This window comes from Macrobrachium rosenbergii, chromosome 27, assembly GCF_040412425.1.
Source record: "Macrobrachium rosenbergii isolate ZJJX-2024 chromosome 27, ASM4041242v1, whole genome shotgun sequence".
NCBI lineage: Eukaryota > Metazoa > Arthropoda > Malacostraca > Decapoda > Palaemonidae > Macrobrachium > Macrobrachium rosenbergii.
The window spans coordinates 21,118,366-21,136,839 of record NC_089767.1 but is presented as its reverse complement, the minus strand read 5'-3'; the positions used below and the strand labels follow the sequence as shown (position 1 = coordinate 21,136,839).

The 18,474-nt window shown below is 36.9% G+C and overlaps 1 protein-coding gene across 5 annotated transcripts in view; it reads left to right on the top strand.

Annotated features, from left to right (window-relative positions):
• Positions 1-18,474, top strand: part of LOC136853464 (pecanex-like protein 1) — a 153,118-nt gene that overhangs the window by 65,632 nt on the left and 69,012 nt on the right. For all 5 annotated transcript variants that reach the window (XR_010857472.1, XM_067129056.1, XM_067129060.1 and 2 more), the window contains exon 12: positions 14,273-14,582. Coding sequence is in view for 4 of the 5 variants with exons in the window: in XM_067129056.1 (XP_066985157.1) it covers positions 14,273-14,582 (310 nt within the window). In the remaining variant the exon portion in view is untranslated. The remainder of the gene's footprint in view (positions 1-14,272; positions 14,583-18,474) is intronic.

Here is an 18,474-nt window from a genome sequence, read left to right as displayed (position 1 = left end):
GCAAAGGTCCCTGTCATACTTCCCTAAACTTGGGAGGAGTCATACCAGAGGTCCAAGGGAAGTAAGTGGGGTTTGCCCATGGGTAGTAGCCCCCTCAACTGCACCTGTTGTACAGTCCCGGGTGTCGGTAGGATTAACGTCACTGTCCTACTCCCCCAACCCAGGGAGAAGACATAGCAAATCCAAGGGAGGCTGATGTGGTTTGTCCACAGGTACTCACTCCCTTGGGTGAGCCATTGAAAAGGCGTCTCATTAGCCCGTAAGGGACGGGCTAATTATATACCATGCAAACCCCCAGACTGGGCGTTTAAGAAAAAACACATCAATGGAAAGCGGAAGATATGCAAATGCACATGGTGTAAGAAAAAAAATTCTAAAAAATTTTCCCTACCTTCTACGGGAAGTTGAAAGTGACTTTACAACCCTGTGTGGGGCCTCTTTTACAAAACACTCATAAATTTTACCAAGTTATACATGTTTTTTCTAATAATTTATTTTATTTTATTTTGTAAAATTATAATTACAGCATGCACAATATCATAACTGTTAACCAAAACCAGTAACAAATTCTGAGTATATTTGTTGTAAAATATTTATGTAAATTTACTGAGATCGGGAGATGCAGTAACTTTTTTGGAGGTATACACATTTTTTTCTAATATTTCTTTGTACTCTTCTTTGCAAAATTACAATTATAACTTACATCATATCATAAAAGATGAGAACTAAAACCAACAGCATTCCCTGGGTCTATTTATGAGGAAATGAATAAAAAGATGTCATGGGAGAGAGAGGGGCAAGACATCTCCTCTTCAAGTCAAGGACAATACTGATCTCTCTGAGACGCCCATTGACTGAGCTGAACTGTGTCTAAAGTTGCAACCAGTTGTTTATGGGCCATTGAAGTGATGGAAACTCTTTTCCACTTGATACATAATATAAATACTCATATGAGGATCCCCGTCCATTAAGGGTTAAGAGTTCACCAAGTTTTCATATGGCTACTTCAAATTGTCGTATAAACGTACGATAGTTGAAGTATCGTACCAGAGGCTGTTTAATTATACATTTATGATAATTATCGTGTGAATGGCAGGCAAGGGCACTTATGTATGTCTTGTCAGAGAACAGACCTACCCTCCACTGCAAGACTCCCGCTCATGTAGAGGCGGCCCATGGCTCAACTGCCACACCACTACAGCCTCTGCAGTGACATCACTTCTGGTTAGTTAGTTATAAATGATTTGTTTAACCAGACCTCTGAACTCTTTTAAGGTTCTTCTCGGGCTGGGATTACATCACTTCTGACAATTCCTACACGGACAGGTGGTACCGGAAGTGATTCTTGGATTCTTCTAGGCTGCTTAAGACCCTTCAAGTGGGTCGGCATTCAGATCCAGTTCCATTTAGATAATATAAGAAGGCCAGTACTAGCTCACAACCTTCTCATAGTTACGCTGTAGGTATATGGGACACAGCGCCTCTTTCCAAGCTCCTGACACAATGCTACCAGATCTTTTTTGCCATTTGATGCTAACTCTGTATGAAATTATGCTAATCTATCATGGCACGCCCACTTCTGAGAGCCAAGCGCCTGCTCCCAGTCATGTTTCTCCATTTCATTCGTCACCTTTAGAGCAAGATGAACCATTCTTTGGCTCCTATTAAGAGACAGTTAGCTGAAATAATGAGCTTGTTGAAGAAAGCAAGGGAAAGAGTCTTTCACATTTCCTTCCTCTCTTTTAGTTCAAAGAAGATTTTTCTCTATCATCACCAGGGAAGCACCTTCTTTGGGAGTCGCTGCCTCCACCCAAGGGGACTTATCTGTCCTCATCAACTCTTCTCAATGCTCTGCGTTCTTGTCAGCAAAGATATTTTTTCGTCGGTGGAGCTAGACCACCTTGTCAAGAATTTCTTCAAGGTTTTTTAAAATTTTTTGCTTCCTTGCATGGACAGTGGGAACACGGACTAAGAAGATTGTCCACTTCTGAGCATTATCAGGTGCCTTGGACTGGCTAGAAGTCTTGTTCTCTGCAGACAGGACCATTAGAGGTGGATCTACAGTAAACCCCCCTGTATTCTCGGGGGATGCATATCACCCCCTCCCCCCAGCAAATAGCTAAAATCCATGAATACTTAAAACTCTTATAAAAACACTTAGAACTGCCTATTTTAATAGTTCAGACACAAAAAATAAAACTCTAAAAATGCTTATAGGCATTATCCTACTCACGGTGGGGTTAGGTTCCAAAAAACCCATCGTTAGTTGGTAAAAACGTATCTCGAGTACAGTATAGCCTAGCCTACACTATAAGGTATACTCTATACATATACGGTATAGTAATTTTTAATATCAGCCAATTCTGGAGGTTAATGCAGATTGACTTATGATAATATAATACAAAGAGAAATTGAATAACAAACAAGAATTAGCTTAGCCTGCACTATGGTATATCGTATACATATACGGTAGCCTAGCGTATATTATACTGTACTGTACTCTATATTCACATATTAATATCGTATATTGATATTGTATTATACAAACATCAACATGACGAATATGCATCTTTTCATTGGGTCCTGTAAAATGTTATGCTTTACTTCACTGTATCCAATAATACTGTATACAGTATATTCTTATATTGCTTTTTTTATTATAAATTGTGATCATAGCGATCAATGTTTTGGTTTGGAAATCAATTACGTGGTAAGTTATTTCGCCATATTTAACTCTGTTCAGAGCACTTTTCTTGCTTCTAGTTAGCGTAAATGAATATCTAGATACTTTATTTATATTGGGGAAGGTTATTTTTCGTTATATGAAGTGTTTTCAAGTCGAAATATAACTTGAAAACGTCTCGTTGTGAAATTAATTTAGCGATCTTTGTTTTCATTAATAGATGACATTGGCTGTTTGGGGGCATGTTTGTTTTGTGTAAAAAAAAAATCAAGATTCTGTTTGCTATTTTCACTTGATTTCATCATAATACGAGCTTTACGTATTTATCTTTTATTGGCGTGAAAACAGCAGTAATGTGGTTCTTTCATGCCCAGTAGTTTTGATTAAAATACTTTCTCTCCAATTTTATTTACAGTCGTGTTTCATCTATGTTGCTGATGCACGATAATTTATATAGTCATTAGCAGCTTGAACATTGTTTTCTCAGCTTCAGCTACAACTTGCAGCTTAAATTTAGCAGTATATTTCCTTGCCGATCTTTTATCCATGCCGAATAAGGGTATAATGTAAAAATGTATCAGTCCTGTTCTACTTAACGTCATTTGTAACATAACTAGAGTACAGGTAGTGCTCGAGTTACGATAATTCAACTTAAGATAATTCGCTTTTATGATGGGGTTAGCAATTAATATCGATATGACAATATTTTGAAAGTACGTATTTTTTAAATTTCGCGGGCGACTGGCGCAGGCAACAACGTACAATCAGGCAGCGCACGGTGTACGATACGTTGGCCCGAGAGGGGGGAGTAGGTACATTAATTCAATGAGTCAACCTCACTTGCTCTTGTTGTGTCGGAAGTTAAAATAGGTCAGTGTTTGTTTGCAATTTTTGTGCGTTTGTCAATACAGGTAGTGCACGAGTGACTATAATTTGTCTTACGATAATTCGAGTTTACGGTGGAGTTAGCAATTAACCCTTAAACGCCTACTGGACGTATCATATGTTGACTAAAATTGTCTGTTGGGTGCCAAGTGGTGGACGTACCGTACGTCAACTACAAAAAATTTCAACCTTCGGTCAACTTTGACTCGACCGAAATGGTTGAAAAACGCAATTGTAAGCTAAAACTCTTACATTCTAGTAATATTCAATCATTTACCTTCATTTTGCAACAAATTGGAAGTCTCTAGCACAATATTTCGATTTATGGTGAATTTTTGAAAAAAACTTTTTCTTTACGTCCGCCCGGTAACTCTGCCGAAAATTTCAGAAATTCTTTCGTCATTTTGTCGTAATTTTTGCACTGTTTTATATTAGTCGTTACGTAACGTTTTACATATGAAAATGTGCGCAATTTCATGTAAAATACAACAAAATACAACCCATGGTTGTAGCTTTTATCAGTTTGGAAATATTTTCATATAAATCTCGATAACTGCCAAAATTTAAACTTTCGGTCAACTTTGACTCAACCGAAATGGTAAAAAAATGCAATTGTAAGCTAAAACTCTTATATTCTAGTGATATTCAATCATTTACCTTCATTTTGCAACAAATTGGAAGTCTCTAGCACAATATTTCGATTTATGATGAATTTTTGAAAAAACTTTTTCCCTTACGTCCGCACCAGAAATTCTTTCGTCACGTTGTCGTAATGTTTGCACCGTTTTTCATTAGTCGTTACATAAAGTTTTATATATGGAAATGTGCGCAATTTCATGTAGAATACAACAGAAAATAACTCATGGTTGTAGCTTTTATCAGTTTTGAAATATTTTCATATAAATCACGATAACTGCCAAAATTTCAACCTTCATTCAACTTTAACTCGACCAAAATGGTAAAAAACGCAATTATAACCTAAAACTCTTACATTCTAGTAATATTCAATCATGTACCTTCATTTTGCAACAAACTGGAAATCTCTAGCACAATATTTCGATTTATGGTGAATTTCTGAAAAAAAAAAAACTTTTTCCTTATGTCTGCGCGCGGTAACTCGGCTGAGCATCTCGGAAATTCTTTCGTCACGTTGTCGTAATGTTTGCATCGTTTTAAATTAGTCGTTACATAAAGTTTTATATATGAAAATGTGGGCAATTTCATGTAGAATACAACAGAAAATAATTCATGGTTGTAGCTTTTATCACTTTTGAAATATTTTCACATAAATCACGATAACTGCCAAAATTTCAACCTGCGGTGAACTTTAACTCGACCGAAATGGTCGAAAAACACAATTGTAAGCTAAAACTCTTACATTCTAGTAATATTCAATCATTTACCTTTATTTTGCAATAAATTGGAAGTCTCTAGCACAATATTTCGATTTATGGTGAATTTTTGAAAAAACATTTTCCTTACGTCCCCATGTGTAACTCGGCCGAACATCTCAGAAATTCTTTCGTCACGTTGTCGTAATGTTTGCACCGTTTTATATTAGTCGTTACATAAAGTTTTATATATGAAAATGTGCGCAATTTCATGTAGAATACAACAGAAAATAACTCATGGTTGTAGCTTTTATCAGTTTTTAAATATTTTCATATAAATTACGATAAATAGAAAAAATTCGACCTTCGGTCAACTTTAACTTGACCGAAATGGTCGAAAACTGCAATTGTAAGCTAAAACACTTACAGTCTAGTAATATTCAATCAATTAGCTTCATTTTTCAACAAATGGGAAGTCTCTAGCACAATATTTCGATTTATGGTGAATTTTTGAAAAAAACATTTTTTTACATCCGCACGTTACGGATTCATGCATCATATTGTGATAATATTTTCTCTGTGTTGCTTTGATCGTTTTACAATTTGTTATATACCAAAATCATCGTAAGTTAGTGTACAATACAAAGAAAAAAAAAATAATCCGTGTGCTTTAACCGTTTTGCTCACAGTGTGATTTGTATAAAATTATGAAAATTTTTTTTCGCGCTGTCATATATTTCAATATTTATATATGATAATGATATTTTTTTCATTTCTGATGGCTGCATACTAAACTTCAGGCAATGAAAAAAAAAAAACGAGCAAAAAATGAACTCTTAATCTTAAAAACTAAGCGTGCTGTGATTTAAAAAAAAAAAACTTTTTTTCCGCTTCGGCGCTAACTCCCGAACGCCGCCGGCATACGGGGGACATTTTTGTAAATAGAGGCTCGGCGTTTAAGGGTAAATACCGGTACGACAATATTTAGAAAATATTTTTAAATTTTGAGCGGGCACAGGCAACAGCGTACAGTTGCCATAGAATCAGGCAGCAAGAGAGACCAACTTACAATAGACCAACTTCTTTTTCTCCATCTCTTTATTCCATCTTCTAGTTAAAAAAGTAACAGAATGATAAAAGTATTGTTAGTAACCTTATACTCTTGCTAAAATGCGTACAGCTATAAACAACTGAACGAGAAACTGTAGTTTTGCTAGTAACCGAATCGGATAACAACTGTTTTGCTTGTATTTCAACCATCGTACGGTTAAACAATTACCATAGTTATGTTAAAAATGACGTTAAGTACCGACATATTTTTACACTATACCCTTATCCTCTTTGGAGAAAAGATCGACAAGGAAATATACTGCTACAGTAAATTTAAGCTGCAAGTTGTAGTTGAAGCTGAGAAAAGAATGTTCAAGCTGCTAGTAACTATAAATTATCGTGCATTGGCAGCATGGATGAAACTCGACCGCAAATAAAATTGGAAAGTATTTTAAGCAAAACTACTGGGCATGAAAGAACACATTACTGCTGTTTTCCTGCCGATAAAAGATAAATACGAAAACTCATAGTATGATGATGAAATCAAGAGAAAATAGCAAACGAAATCTTGATTTACTTACACAAAACAAACATGCCCCCAAACGACCAGCCGCCAACGTCATCTATTAACGAAAAAAATAGCTAAATTAATTTCACAAGACATATTTAAGTTATATTTCGACTTAAAAACACTTCATATAACGAAAAATATATATGTCCCTTATAAATAAAGTATCTGGAGATTCATTTATGCTAACTAGAAGCAAGAAATGCCCTCTGAACCTACTTAAATGCGGCAAAATAAAGACCGCGTGATCGATTCCCAAACCAAAACATTTGATCGCTATGATCGGAATTTATAATGCAAAAGCAATATAAGAATATTTACAGTTGGATACAGTGTAGTAAAGCATAACTTTTTAAAAGATCTATGGAAAAGATGCACATTCGTTATTTTGATGTTTGTATAATACGGTCTTATTACGTGAAAGTAGAATACAGTATAATGTAGGCTAGGCTACCGAATATGATATACGTATGATATACGAAAGTGCAGGCTAGGCCTTGCTTGTTATTCAATTTCTCTTTATTCTGACCTATCATGTCAATCTGCATTGAACCTGCAGAATTAGCTGACACTAATAATTACTACACCATATATGTATAAAGTATACTGTGTAGTGTAGGCTAGGCTACCATATATGTATAGATGGTACTGATTACCCTAGTGTAGGCTAGGCCATATTCGAGTTACGATTTTTCAACAAACGATGGGTTTTTTGGAACCTAACCCCATCGTAAGTAGGGGAATACACTGTAATTGTTTACCACTGTACGATGGTTGAAATACAAGCAAAACAGCTCTTGTTATCTGATTTGGTTATAAGCTAAACAACAGTTTCTCGTTCGGTTGTTTATGGCTGTACGCATTTACGCAAGAGTATAATGTTAATAACAATACTTTTATCATTCTCTTTTACTGTTTTAACTAGAAGATGGGATAAAGAGATGGAGGAAAAGAAGTTGGTCTCTCCCACTGCCTGATTGTGTGCTGCTGCCTGCGTCTGCGGGAAATTTAAAAATATTTTCTAAATATTGTGCTTACCCCATCACAAAATCGACTTAACGTAAGGCGAATTATTGTGACTTGAGCACTACTTGGGTACCTGATTATTTTAATAGTTTTATCACAAAAAGTGCATTTAGTCATGAAAATTATATGAAAATACAGTAATTAGTGAATATTTCTTAGTGAAAAATACCGCAAATGGGCGAATTTTCTGCGAATAATGTGTACGTGTGTTCCACAGAGAAATCTGCGAATCGGTGAGTCCGTAAATCATGAGAACGCGAATACTAGGGGTTTACTGTATAGAGCTTTCCTCTCTTTGCAAATTTGGAGTATTCAGGAAAAGAGAGCTCTGGTGCGTCCTTACCACTAATAGTCACTCAGACACAGAATTGGCTTTGTTATTTTTTTACCCTGGAACTTCACCTTTTCCCGCAGGACACTGTTAAGGAATTGCGTTCGATCTTCAGAAGTCGACGCAAGATCTGTGGGCTAATTCCTCCAAGCTTTCCAAAGATTTGTCTACCTTTGTTTCCATACACCCTTTTCATCATCTTCAGAAGTCCCAGTTTACCCTATCGCTAGAGATCCTCTGTTTGGGAATCAATCTCAACTGTAGAACTTTAGGGTTTTTCCATCTGGCAAGAGAATCGTCAACTGCTTCCAGATGGTTCACTAGTTTTAGCCCTTTCGTCTTGCTTGGCCCATCAGTGGATGAGCTTACTGGGACCTCTTTCGTCCATTGAGATTGGAGTCAAGTTAGGCAAACTTCATAAGAAAGTTTTGCAATTTTTCCTCAAGGACAACTGGGACAGGGAAACACAGCGGGATATCTGCATGTTTCCCATAACTCAGTAGTTCAAGTTGGATCTATAGTGGTAATTGTCCGAACGAGACTTTTGGAAGGGGGTCCCTTCATCTGCTGATCCCAGGTCTAGACTTCTTCTCAGACACCTCGGATCTTGCTTGGGGAACCAGGAAGTTGCTGGGACGTGGTCCCCGGAAAAGCAGGACCTTCACATTAACGTTAGAGAGCTGAAATGATTCTCTTAGGACTTCAGTGATTCTTGTTCCTAGTTCGCAACAAGACTATAATATAGTAGTCCATTCAGACGTGCCACAGCTCCAAAGTACATGTGGAAGCCAGGAGACACACTCCTCTTCTCTTTCAAGCACCCGGCACCAGCTCCTGAGCATCCAAACTCCCAAGTGCCCGGTGGCCGAGCCCTGAGCGACCAGCTACAATTCCCCGCGCTAGCTCTCAAGTGCCTGGTGCCACCTCCCGAGCATCCAGCTACAGCTTCAGGGCTCCCAGTGCCAGCTCTCAAGTGCCTGGCACCAGTCTCTGAATGCCTGGCCCCAATTCTTCAGTACAGTACCTGTCTCCGTCTTCTGAGTGCCAAGCTCCAGCTTACAGATGTGGATCTCCTCTTTTACTCCATGATGAGCCATTCTTGGCACCCAATAAACTGCAGTTAGCTGAAAATTATGGTTTTTCTCTCAAAGTAACCTCCTCCAAGATGGCGCTCTGAAGGAAATTGATAATTGACTTTCGGCTAAGAGGGAGCAAGGCAAGCGTCCTTCACCATTCCTCACTCTGGCTTAGTCCTTAGGAGATATCTGTCCTTCATCGCTGGGGAAGTTCCTTCTTTGGGAGTCGCTGCTTCCTCCCAAGGGGACTTCGCTGGCCTCATCTATCTTCCCGACACTCTGAGTTTTTGTCAGCCGTACTGAACCAACTTGTTAAGGGCCTCTTCAAGGTGTTTGAGATCTTCAGTCACTAGGACTGGATAGTCGAAGCTCTGACCAAGGGAAGTGAGATTTTCAAGGAGTTAAAGAACAACATTGCCTCGGACTGGCTAGGAGTACTATCTGGAGCAGACAAGGCTATCAGAGTTGGACTTATTGAGCTTGCAGCTCTTTTCTCCTTAGGAGTATTGACGAAGGGGGAATTATGGTGCCCCTTCACAACTAAAATGGTTACACAGACACAGAAGTCGACCCTTTTGTTTTCGTCATTGGACCCCATCTCCTTTTCTTGCAGGGTACTGTGAGGAAATTTGCTTCAGACCTCCAACAGAAGTCCACTCAGGATCTGCTGTCAACAGCAAGAGACCTTCTACTGTGGATAGATCAAATTTGAGTGATTCTAGTCACTCAATTTGTTTGGGCCATTGCAAGATGCAGGCGTCAATCTTTTATCAGCATCTACCGGGCTAAGCGGGTGCTTTTTCCGAACTGGTGTCTCAGACACACGTCTATTCTTCTGAGACGTATGACGCAATTGTGGATTTCCTCCTTTATCCGAGATCTAGACACTCTCATCCTCCTCCATTAAGGGATATCAAGCTAAGCTTAAATCAGTGTTTAAGCTCAGGAACCTAGATCTTTCATCAACCCAATCTTAACGACCTCATCAAGTTCTTGGATGTGTTCAAGCAAAGGAAGGAAGATCCGGTCTCCTGGAACTGATACGTAGTGTTGAAGTGGCTGACAAGTCCCTCTTTTGAACCTCTGCATTCCTCTTCTGAGAAACCTTTCCTGGAAGACTCTTCCTTGTGGCCTTGACTACTAAATGTATTGGGGATTGGAGGCAGTACAAGCAAGAGCAACCAAAATGTATGCATTGTCTTGGATCTTCAAGTTAGATGAAACCAGCTGGTGTTCCCCTTTAATGATCTTCAGCTAATCTTTACCAGTACTGTACTTTTTCTGAAGAGGATGCTCTTGTCCTCTACTGCTCTAGCCTTCTTGGGGAGGACTTTTGTCAGTGGCTAAGTGAGTTTGTATGCTTGATTGTGTTTTATATTGAATTCAGTGAGGAAGCAGTTTAGGTGATGCAGGAGGAGATATAATTTTTGAAAGTATGTCTTAATCTGACCGATGTCATTGAGCTAAAGCCAAAGATTCTTCATCAAGTACTGGCATAGCAATTAAAACCATTCTCACTAAGGGGAAATTCTTGATGGATGACAGAACTTGAAGAATCTGTGATTGCCACATGTTCTTTTGTGGAAAGTACTGCCAAAATGACTGTGGTGTATTTGGTAGATGGATCCAATGGCAAGGTTCATGCTCATTGTACGTGCCTCTGTTATCTGGCAACAGTATGCATGGGGAATCATTAGTTAGAGACAGCAGTAGTCCTCTTGACACTGGGAAGGACATCAGTCCTTGGCCAAATCTTTACCTCTAGAGGAGCAGGAGGGGTGTTAATTATTTCCTTGATCATAACCCAAAGCTCGAACAAGTTCTTATATAACAGCTCCTCATCTTCAGTATGGAAATGGTGGAATTGTTGAGGCAGTTTTTCAGGAAGGGCAGCTCCCTCATTTGTGGACAAGTAAGATGTTTTATTTCTGTGTCCCTATACATCCAGGACCAAGGAGATACTTTCACTTCTGCTAAGAAGGATGGCATTCCAGTTCAATTTAATTTGCTTTTGCTTTGAGACCAGTCTTCAGGACTTCAATTGGAGCTTGGTTTCAATGGTTGTCTGGCTGGACCAGTCCTGCATAGGGCTGCAGAGGTATGTGAGTGACTGGTTGATTCTAACCATCACAGCAACACGACTGTGGCAAGACTGGGTCAATATCTGCAGTGATTAATCAATTCTACACTTTTCACAAAATAGTGTTACGTTACTCCCAGGGCTTTGATTCTCACAGTACTTCACGAGATTACTTGGGACACTTGGTTCGTGACCCTTTTTGTCCGCAAGTGCCCTGCCATTAGAGGTTCTTGACTTTTTTGTCCCCAAGTGCTGTGCCATCAGAACTTTGTCATAGTTGGGACTGTATCTTCTTATACTCCTGCCTAAATAGCAATTCACAGTAATTAAGATTGATGGATTTGTTATGAAATGATTGAAGTTTCATTAAATCAAGCAAAATTCATCATACATCATTCATATAAAGTGTTCTCCTGGTCCCCTTGTTCTGGCTGCATGACAAGTTTTTTGGGAAAGAACAAAGCTGATTGTCTCTTTTTGCAGATCAGCAATCGCGCCTTCAGTTCATTGCAGGTTTTTCTGTGGAACTTGTCTCCAACTATATTGCGGAAAATTCACTACTTCGTGGATTTTTTTGTAGAGCAGTATTCACTTATTACTGTATTTTCATTTTATTTTTGTGACTAAATACATTTTTTATGATAAAAAAAATTATTTACTAATTTTCAAAAACTAATATAATGTAAACACAGTACAATATCAATAAAATATTAAAGTAAAAACCCTCAAAATCACAAAACAGCTTCCCGACGTAAACATATTGTACTCGGTTCAACCTCTCTCTCTCTCTCTCTCTCTCTCTCTCTCTCTCTCTCTCTCTCTCTCTCTCTCTCTCTCTCTCTCTCTCTCTCTCTCTCTCTCTCAGTATACATATCATTTCATGAAAAACACAGCAAAATATCAATAAAATGTTATTTCACTTAAAGAATCCATTTATATTGTGTTATTATATTGATCTGTATCATCTGATATGTATAAAAAAATTATTTTACCGACATTTGTAATTGTTTTTACCGTTGTAAACATAATATCAGTTCACCCCCCTCTCTGTCTCTCTCTCTCTCTGTCCATGATGACATGCTATTGGCTGGAAGGGTTTGAAGTAGCCAATCACACAGCAGGGTATCAACTTTTCTTGATGCTGATTGGCTAGAAGGGTTGTCAGTAGCCAATCACAGGAGCTTATACCTTGGATGCTTTGTGTACTACTGTCTAGTGTATGATTTGAATTTTATTTGTTTCTCTCTCTCTCTCTCTCTCAGTATACATATCCTGTTATGAAAAAACACAGCAAAATGTCAGTAAAATGGTATTTCAGTTACAGAATCCATTTATACTGTATTAATCAACTATCATGATAATATATATATATAAAAAAATGATTGGATATTTTGCCCCCACCCCCACCCCTCTCTCTCTCTCTCTCTCTCTCTCTCTCTGAACTCTCTCTAACTCTCTCTCTGTTTTAGGATGATATTTTAAGGTATATTTGGTGTTTGAAGTATTAAAGTGTTTTAGGATGATATTTTAAGGTATATTTGGTGTTTGAACTATTGAAATAGGCAGTGAACTATTAAAACTATCCATGAATGAAGTAGAAACTTGCAGTAGGGTGCTACAGGGGAATGTCATGTCATCCATGTTGACAGTAATTAACATGGATTTTATAATAAAAAAGTGGTTGGAGAAAGAAGGTCTAGGTTACAGTAACAATAGAAAGGTGCTGGTTTAATCTGCAAACCGGCATGAGATTTACAAAGGTTTCTTTAACAGTATGTATCATAAATATAAAGATAGGGAATTTAGATAAATCTAAGAAAAAAAGAGGCATTAGAGAAATTTTCCTCAAAGGATGAAATAATACAAGTAGGGTAAAGGATTAATAAGATAGTGTCTTTCAAACATATAAATAGGAACAGTGATATCCAATATAGGTTCTCTGGAGATGAAACCTAATGAAAGATTAAAAAATGCCAGTCAAATATGGAGAGACTGAATAAGATTTAGAAATCTAATAGACTGGAATTGTTGACAAAATAAAGATTATACATAGATATGAACTGGAGAGACTGAATAAGATTTAGAAATCTAATAGAGTGAAATTGTTGACAAAATAAAGATTATACATAGTCAAATATGAATTGTCTCATTGTAGACATAAATTATGAAACTATATCTAAGAAATTTTGTTGTCTTGAATATAAAGTTTAAGAAGAGTATTAGGAGTCAGGTGGCAGGATAGAGCGAGAAATAATACCATAAGGGTCATTACAGAGGTTCCATATGTATATGAGGTAATAATGAACGAGGTAATGTAGGTGTCATAGATATGTCCTTTGCATCACCCTGGGCACGATAAAATATGACAATGTCAGCTGTGTTCCTTTGGGCAGCAGAAGGGCTGGAAGACCCAGAACTGCTTGAGTGAGAAATTTGAGACTTGGGGCTGGAAGTAAGTGAGTACTGTACAGAGGAAAGATATAAGTGGTTGAATTTCTTGGGCCCTTTGTGGTCTTGCATAGGCTAACACAGGTTTACAATCCTTTATTTGACATTCTAAAAATGGAAAAGCCCTAAAAACTAAAAATTTTTTGGGGGAAGTGTAGTATCCATTTGCAAAAAGTCTACAGCTTATTTGAAATACTTTTATTACAAATTTTTTTACTTATAGTATCCTGTAAATTGAAAGCATTTTTGTAATATTATATTACAAGATATGAACGTTGTGGTCATGTGCCATTTGCATTCTTGTAATGTTTACACTTTCAAAATCATTGGCTGATTGAGTTCAGTGGTGGATATTACTAGAGGTGGGAGGACACTAGACATAGTACTTGCCCTGTTTTGTTAAAATCTGTTTAACATCATTAACAACAGGGGTACATGTTAACTTGACATTACTGTACTTGACCTAGCTTAACTTAGTGGGCAGCATTCTGCTCCTGCTCCTTACCAGGCTTTAGGGGGAGAGGGGTTGAAACATCCCTTCCCCCCATTAGTATCATATCTTAAGTGTAGTGGCTAATCCAGTATAAGCTTAATGTTGCCTTCCTTAGATCCTATAGGGTCTGAATAACGTATCTATTTTCAGAATATTGGAATTTTGCATGAATGTTTACAAAGTACTTTATGCAAATTCTTTTACTCATACCGTATGCTCAGTTTTATGTAGTCTTGTTTACTTAGTAGTGAAACCAATTTCCAAAGCAAAACCAACTAATGGATTATTTTTATCTTTACAGAGCATAATTTTTTATGTTGTGCGGTCAAGCAAACTGAAAGAATGGTTGTTCAATTCCGAGATCAATGCTGCCTTGTCCCATATTCGTGAAAAAAAGTTTGTTGATCTTGATCCAATTTTCAACTTGAACATAGATGAAGATTATGATTTCAAAGAGTCAGGGATAACTCGAACAAGCTTCTGCAATATTTACCATGACTGGATTGTGTATTGCATGACAAGGAGAGAGCCATCAAGTGGTGAACAAGAGACAATAGAGAGTGGAAGGGAGTCACATCTGATCTCCCTCTGCCTTGCACTTAGTCTTCTTGGTAAGAATTATTTTAGTATTGTGTTACCCTATATTTTATTCGTTACCTGGTATTGAACTTGTGTTTCTTTGTTGTTTTTTTAGCTGAGAATGCTTGCATTTTTGTGTATAAACAAGGTTATGGTTTATAGCAGTCTGGGAAAATTGGTAAGCAAAAGGTTTTTGTTCATGTTCAGTAGAATTTCCTTTGTTTGTGACAAAATACAGCTATATGCTGGATAACAGTAGCAGCAAAATTTTTGCCAAATTCTTATTTCAAGTTGCTGTAAGTTTATAATCACAGAGGTTTTCTTTTTGGTATATCTTCTTCCTATACTTTTGGTTGTTCATTGAAGATGGGCTTGTGTTGACACAAGCAGCCCATAGAACTTTTCCATTTCAAAGTCGACTACTGAATTTATTTTGCTCAAAATGAATGAAATGGAATATTTTCTTAAGTGACAATTTCCTTTGTAGCTTCTTATTCAGATAATTCATATTTTGCAGTTCTGAATAGAATTGTCATTCAGTACTAAAAAATGATCTCATAGTATGACAAAAGAATTAATTGGACATTTTGAATGAACATCCTAATAATCTCAAAATATATACATAGTAGCAGATAAAGTGAAGTAAGATATATTTCTGATTAAATCTGAAATTTTCACGAAGGGACGTATCTCATTAGAGTGATTCATTTACACAGTGCCTTGGCTTTGTCTACATTTTCCGTAAATAGCATGTATGAAGGAAATAAGGAAAGTAATTTAATGTTGGAGATGATATACAGTTATACCTCAGTTCACAAACTTAGTTCGTTTGAGGACGCAGTTCGTGACCTGAATCAGTTTTTCTCATTTCAAATAATGTAAATACAAATAATTTGTTCAAACCTCAGAAACACTGATTTAAAAAATTTTTTTTTGCTTTTCTGGGATAAAGAATATAGACTTAAATTAAAATAATCTTAATTCTATACAAATACAGTAGTGCACCGAGACAACGGAACATGGTATATTGTACTATGGATACATTGGTGCGAAATGGAAATACTGATTTGAGGGTTTTTGCCTCAGAATTGAATGCCAAATTGTTTTTTCAAATCAGGTGCTCTTAGTGGGTACACCACTTGCTTACCAGCATCCGTTGAGTTATTGTTACTGTTTCTTTATTAATTTACATTGCTTTCATCTCTAAAAATTATGCTAAAGCTTTTACTGTCCTGCCAGTTATATTAATAAACAGCTGTTTGCTTATGTTAGTTACTGTAACTAACACACGTTTACTAAGAGTTGCGTTACAGTTGTCTTGTTAAAAACTTGCTTATTTTCAATGTAATTCCATAAATAAAAATAAAATACATTTTTATTCATCCATCATGCAGTGTAGAAGGAGTTAAGAAAGTATGCCACTAACTTCAAGCAGCAAGTATTATAGCTGTGGCTAAAGAAACAAATAATGAGCAGATTCCAAAACAATTTGGAGGCAAAGGCAGTGCCTAAAACTGACAAAATCACACATGTACTTCATTTAATTTACTGTGTTTATAAATAAATTAGTTAAAATTTTTAAACCCAGATTTGATAATTCATGAAAGAAGCATCTCTGAATTAAGTTTCATTCGGCAACTAAGGACAGTGATGATGTTGGTAAAACACAATCAGCTGATGATTTTAAGAATGTAAACAAAACCAAAATGCAAATGGCACATGGTCGCATTGCTCATATTTTGTAATACAATAATATGACAATAATATATGTAATATGATTAGATACAGTAAAACAATAGGTTTATTAAAATTATCATTATTCTCAATACAACTATTATTTGACTTTTGCAAATTGATATATATTGGTGTAACAACCTACCGGGGCAACTCTCTCTCTCTCTCTCTCTCTCTCTCTCTCTCTCTCTCTCTCTCTCTCTCTCTCTCTCTCTCTCTCTCTCTCTCTCTCTCTCTCTCTCTCTCTCTCATCGACCGCTATACTTATGGTGACGCTCCATTCTCCACAAAAAAAATTGTGGCGCTTTCGTGGACTCTTTTGGGGATGTGTGTTTTCACGGCCTGAAGCATGGTTTGAGAACTGGAACAAAAAATTTTCAAACATCTGGTTCGTAACCCGATTTGTTTGTGAACAGGACTGTTCGTTAACTGAGGTACTACTGTACTTTGCTCTTATACCAAGAATTTAGTTGACACTTTGAATTATAACATGACATCAATTTCTTAATTTTTAAAGGTTTCAAGCCCAAGGTTCTCTGATATACAGTATATGTACAGGCTTGCACTTGTGGATAAACAGCATTATTGTAATTATTTGTACTGTACTTTTTTGTTAATATGCCTTGTTGTACTCTTTACTAGATTCTTATTTGTATATCAAGTTATCATCATGCATCTTAAAATATTTATCAAAATGCCAGCAATTTCAAATGTTGCTAGCTTGAATTTCAAAATGTTAAACATCATTACTGCAGTTCAAAAAGGCAGACATTACATTCACTTTTTTCTTGGAAACCGTATAGACTTGAAACTTTACCAAAAGAAAACCCATTTTATAAACAGTGGACATGTTTTTCTTCAAGGAAAGAAGGGATATTCCAAGTAAATTAGGCATTTAGTGCTGTTGGGAGTTACTAATTGTGGTAAAAACGTGGTATTTTACATGATATTTGAACTGGGAGCTCTAAATATCTTAGTTCATTAAAACAGGTCATCTGACTTCAACAGAAATTATGGGAAGGGGTATTGGAAACTTTAAACTACTACTACTACTACTACTACTACCTACTTTTAACAGCACCACTGAGTCACATCTCTAGTTTCATGGGGCACCTCCAAAGGGTCTGTACTTGAGTGTTGACAAAATCAGTTTGAAATAGCAAACCTCTGCCAGGGCTAAGCAATTCAACTTCACCTTATATGAAGTTTGGGGAGTTTCCTTATCATTTGTATTAAATTGTTCAAAAAAAATTCCTGAATCCAGATCCATATTTAGAGCATGAAGTTTTGCTTATGACTGCTAACAAACAGACAGAAAGCCCAAGAATACCAAAAACAGAACCGTGGCAGAGGTAATAAGAAATAAAAATTGAAGCGAGGTAATTTTAAAGTTGGTTGGACAGGGCTGTTGAAGAAACCAAAGGGGTTAGTTGAAAATTAAAAGGTAAAGAACAATGCAGAAGGGGCTGATGATAAACTGCAAAAGGATCTTTATTATGAACGATGTGTGGCACTCAAGATATGCTGCAAGTAGTGGTGAATGAAAATCACTGGTAGCAGTAACCCAGGTTATGGTCACTGGAAGTAAAGACAGTGAGGAAAGATGCAGTCTGGAAAGTGGCCATTAGGATTAGTTGGTGTGGTTTAGGAGGAGAGCAAAGGGAATGGATGAAGAGTTGAGACAGAAAGGAAAACAGCTGGGTTGAAGCCATGTGCAAAAACTTTCATTACCATGTACTGTACAATGAGCTGTGCAAGGTGCTCTGCAAATGGTATATCCCTGTGGGTGTTGGAATTATTATTATTATTATTATATTATTATTATTTTTTTTGGGTCTATCAGAGTCATCCTCTTCGACTGGGTGGTTTTTATAGTGTGGGGTTCCGGTTTGCATCCTGCCTCCTTAGGAGTCCATCACTTTTCTCACTATGTGCGCCGTTTCTAGTAGCACACTTTTCTGCATGAGTCTTGGAGCTGCTTCGGCATCTGATTTTTCCAGATTGCTTTTCAGGGATCTTGGGATCATGCCTAGTGTTCCTATGATTATGGGTACAATTTCCACTGGCATATTTCATATCCTTATTTTGATTTTCAGGTTTTGATACTTATCAGTTTTTTCTCTTTTCTTTCTCATCTATTCTGGTGTCCATGGCATTGCCACATCAGTGAGTGATTCTTCTTGATTTTGT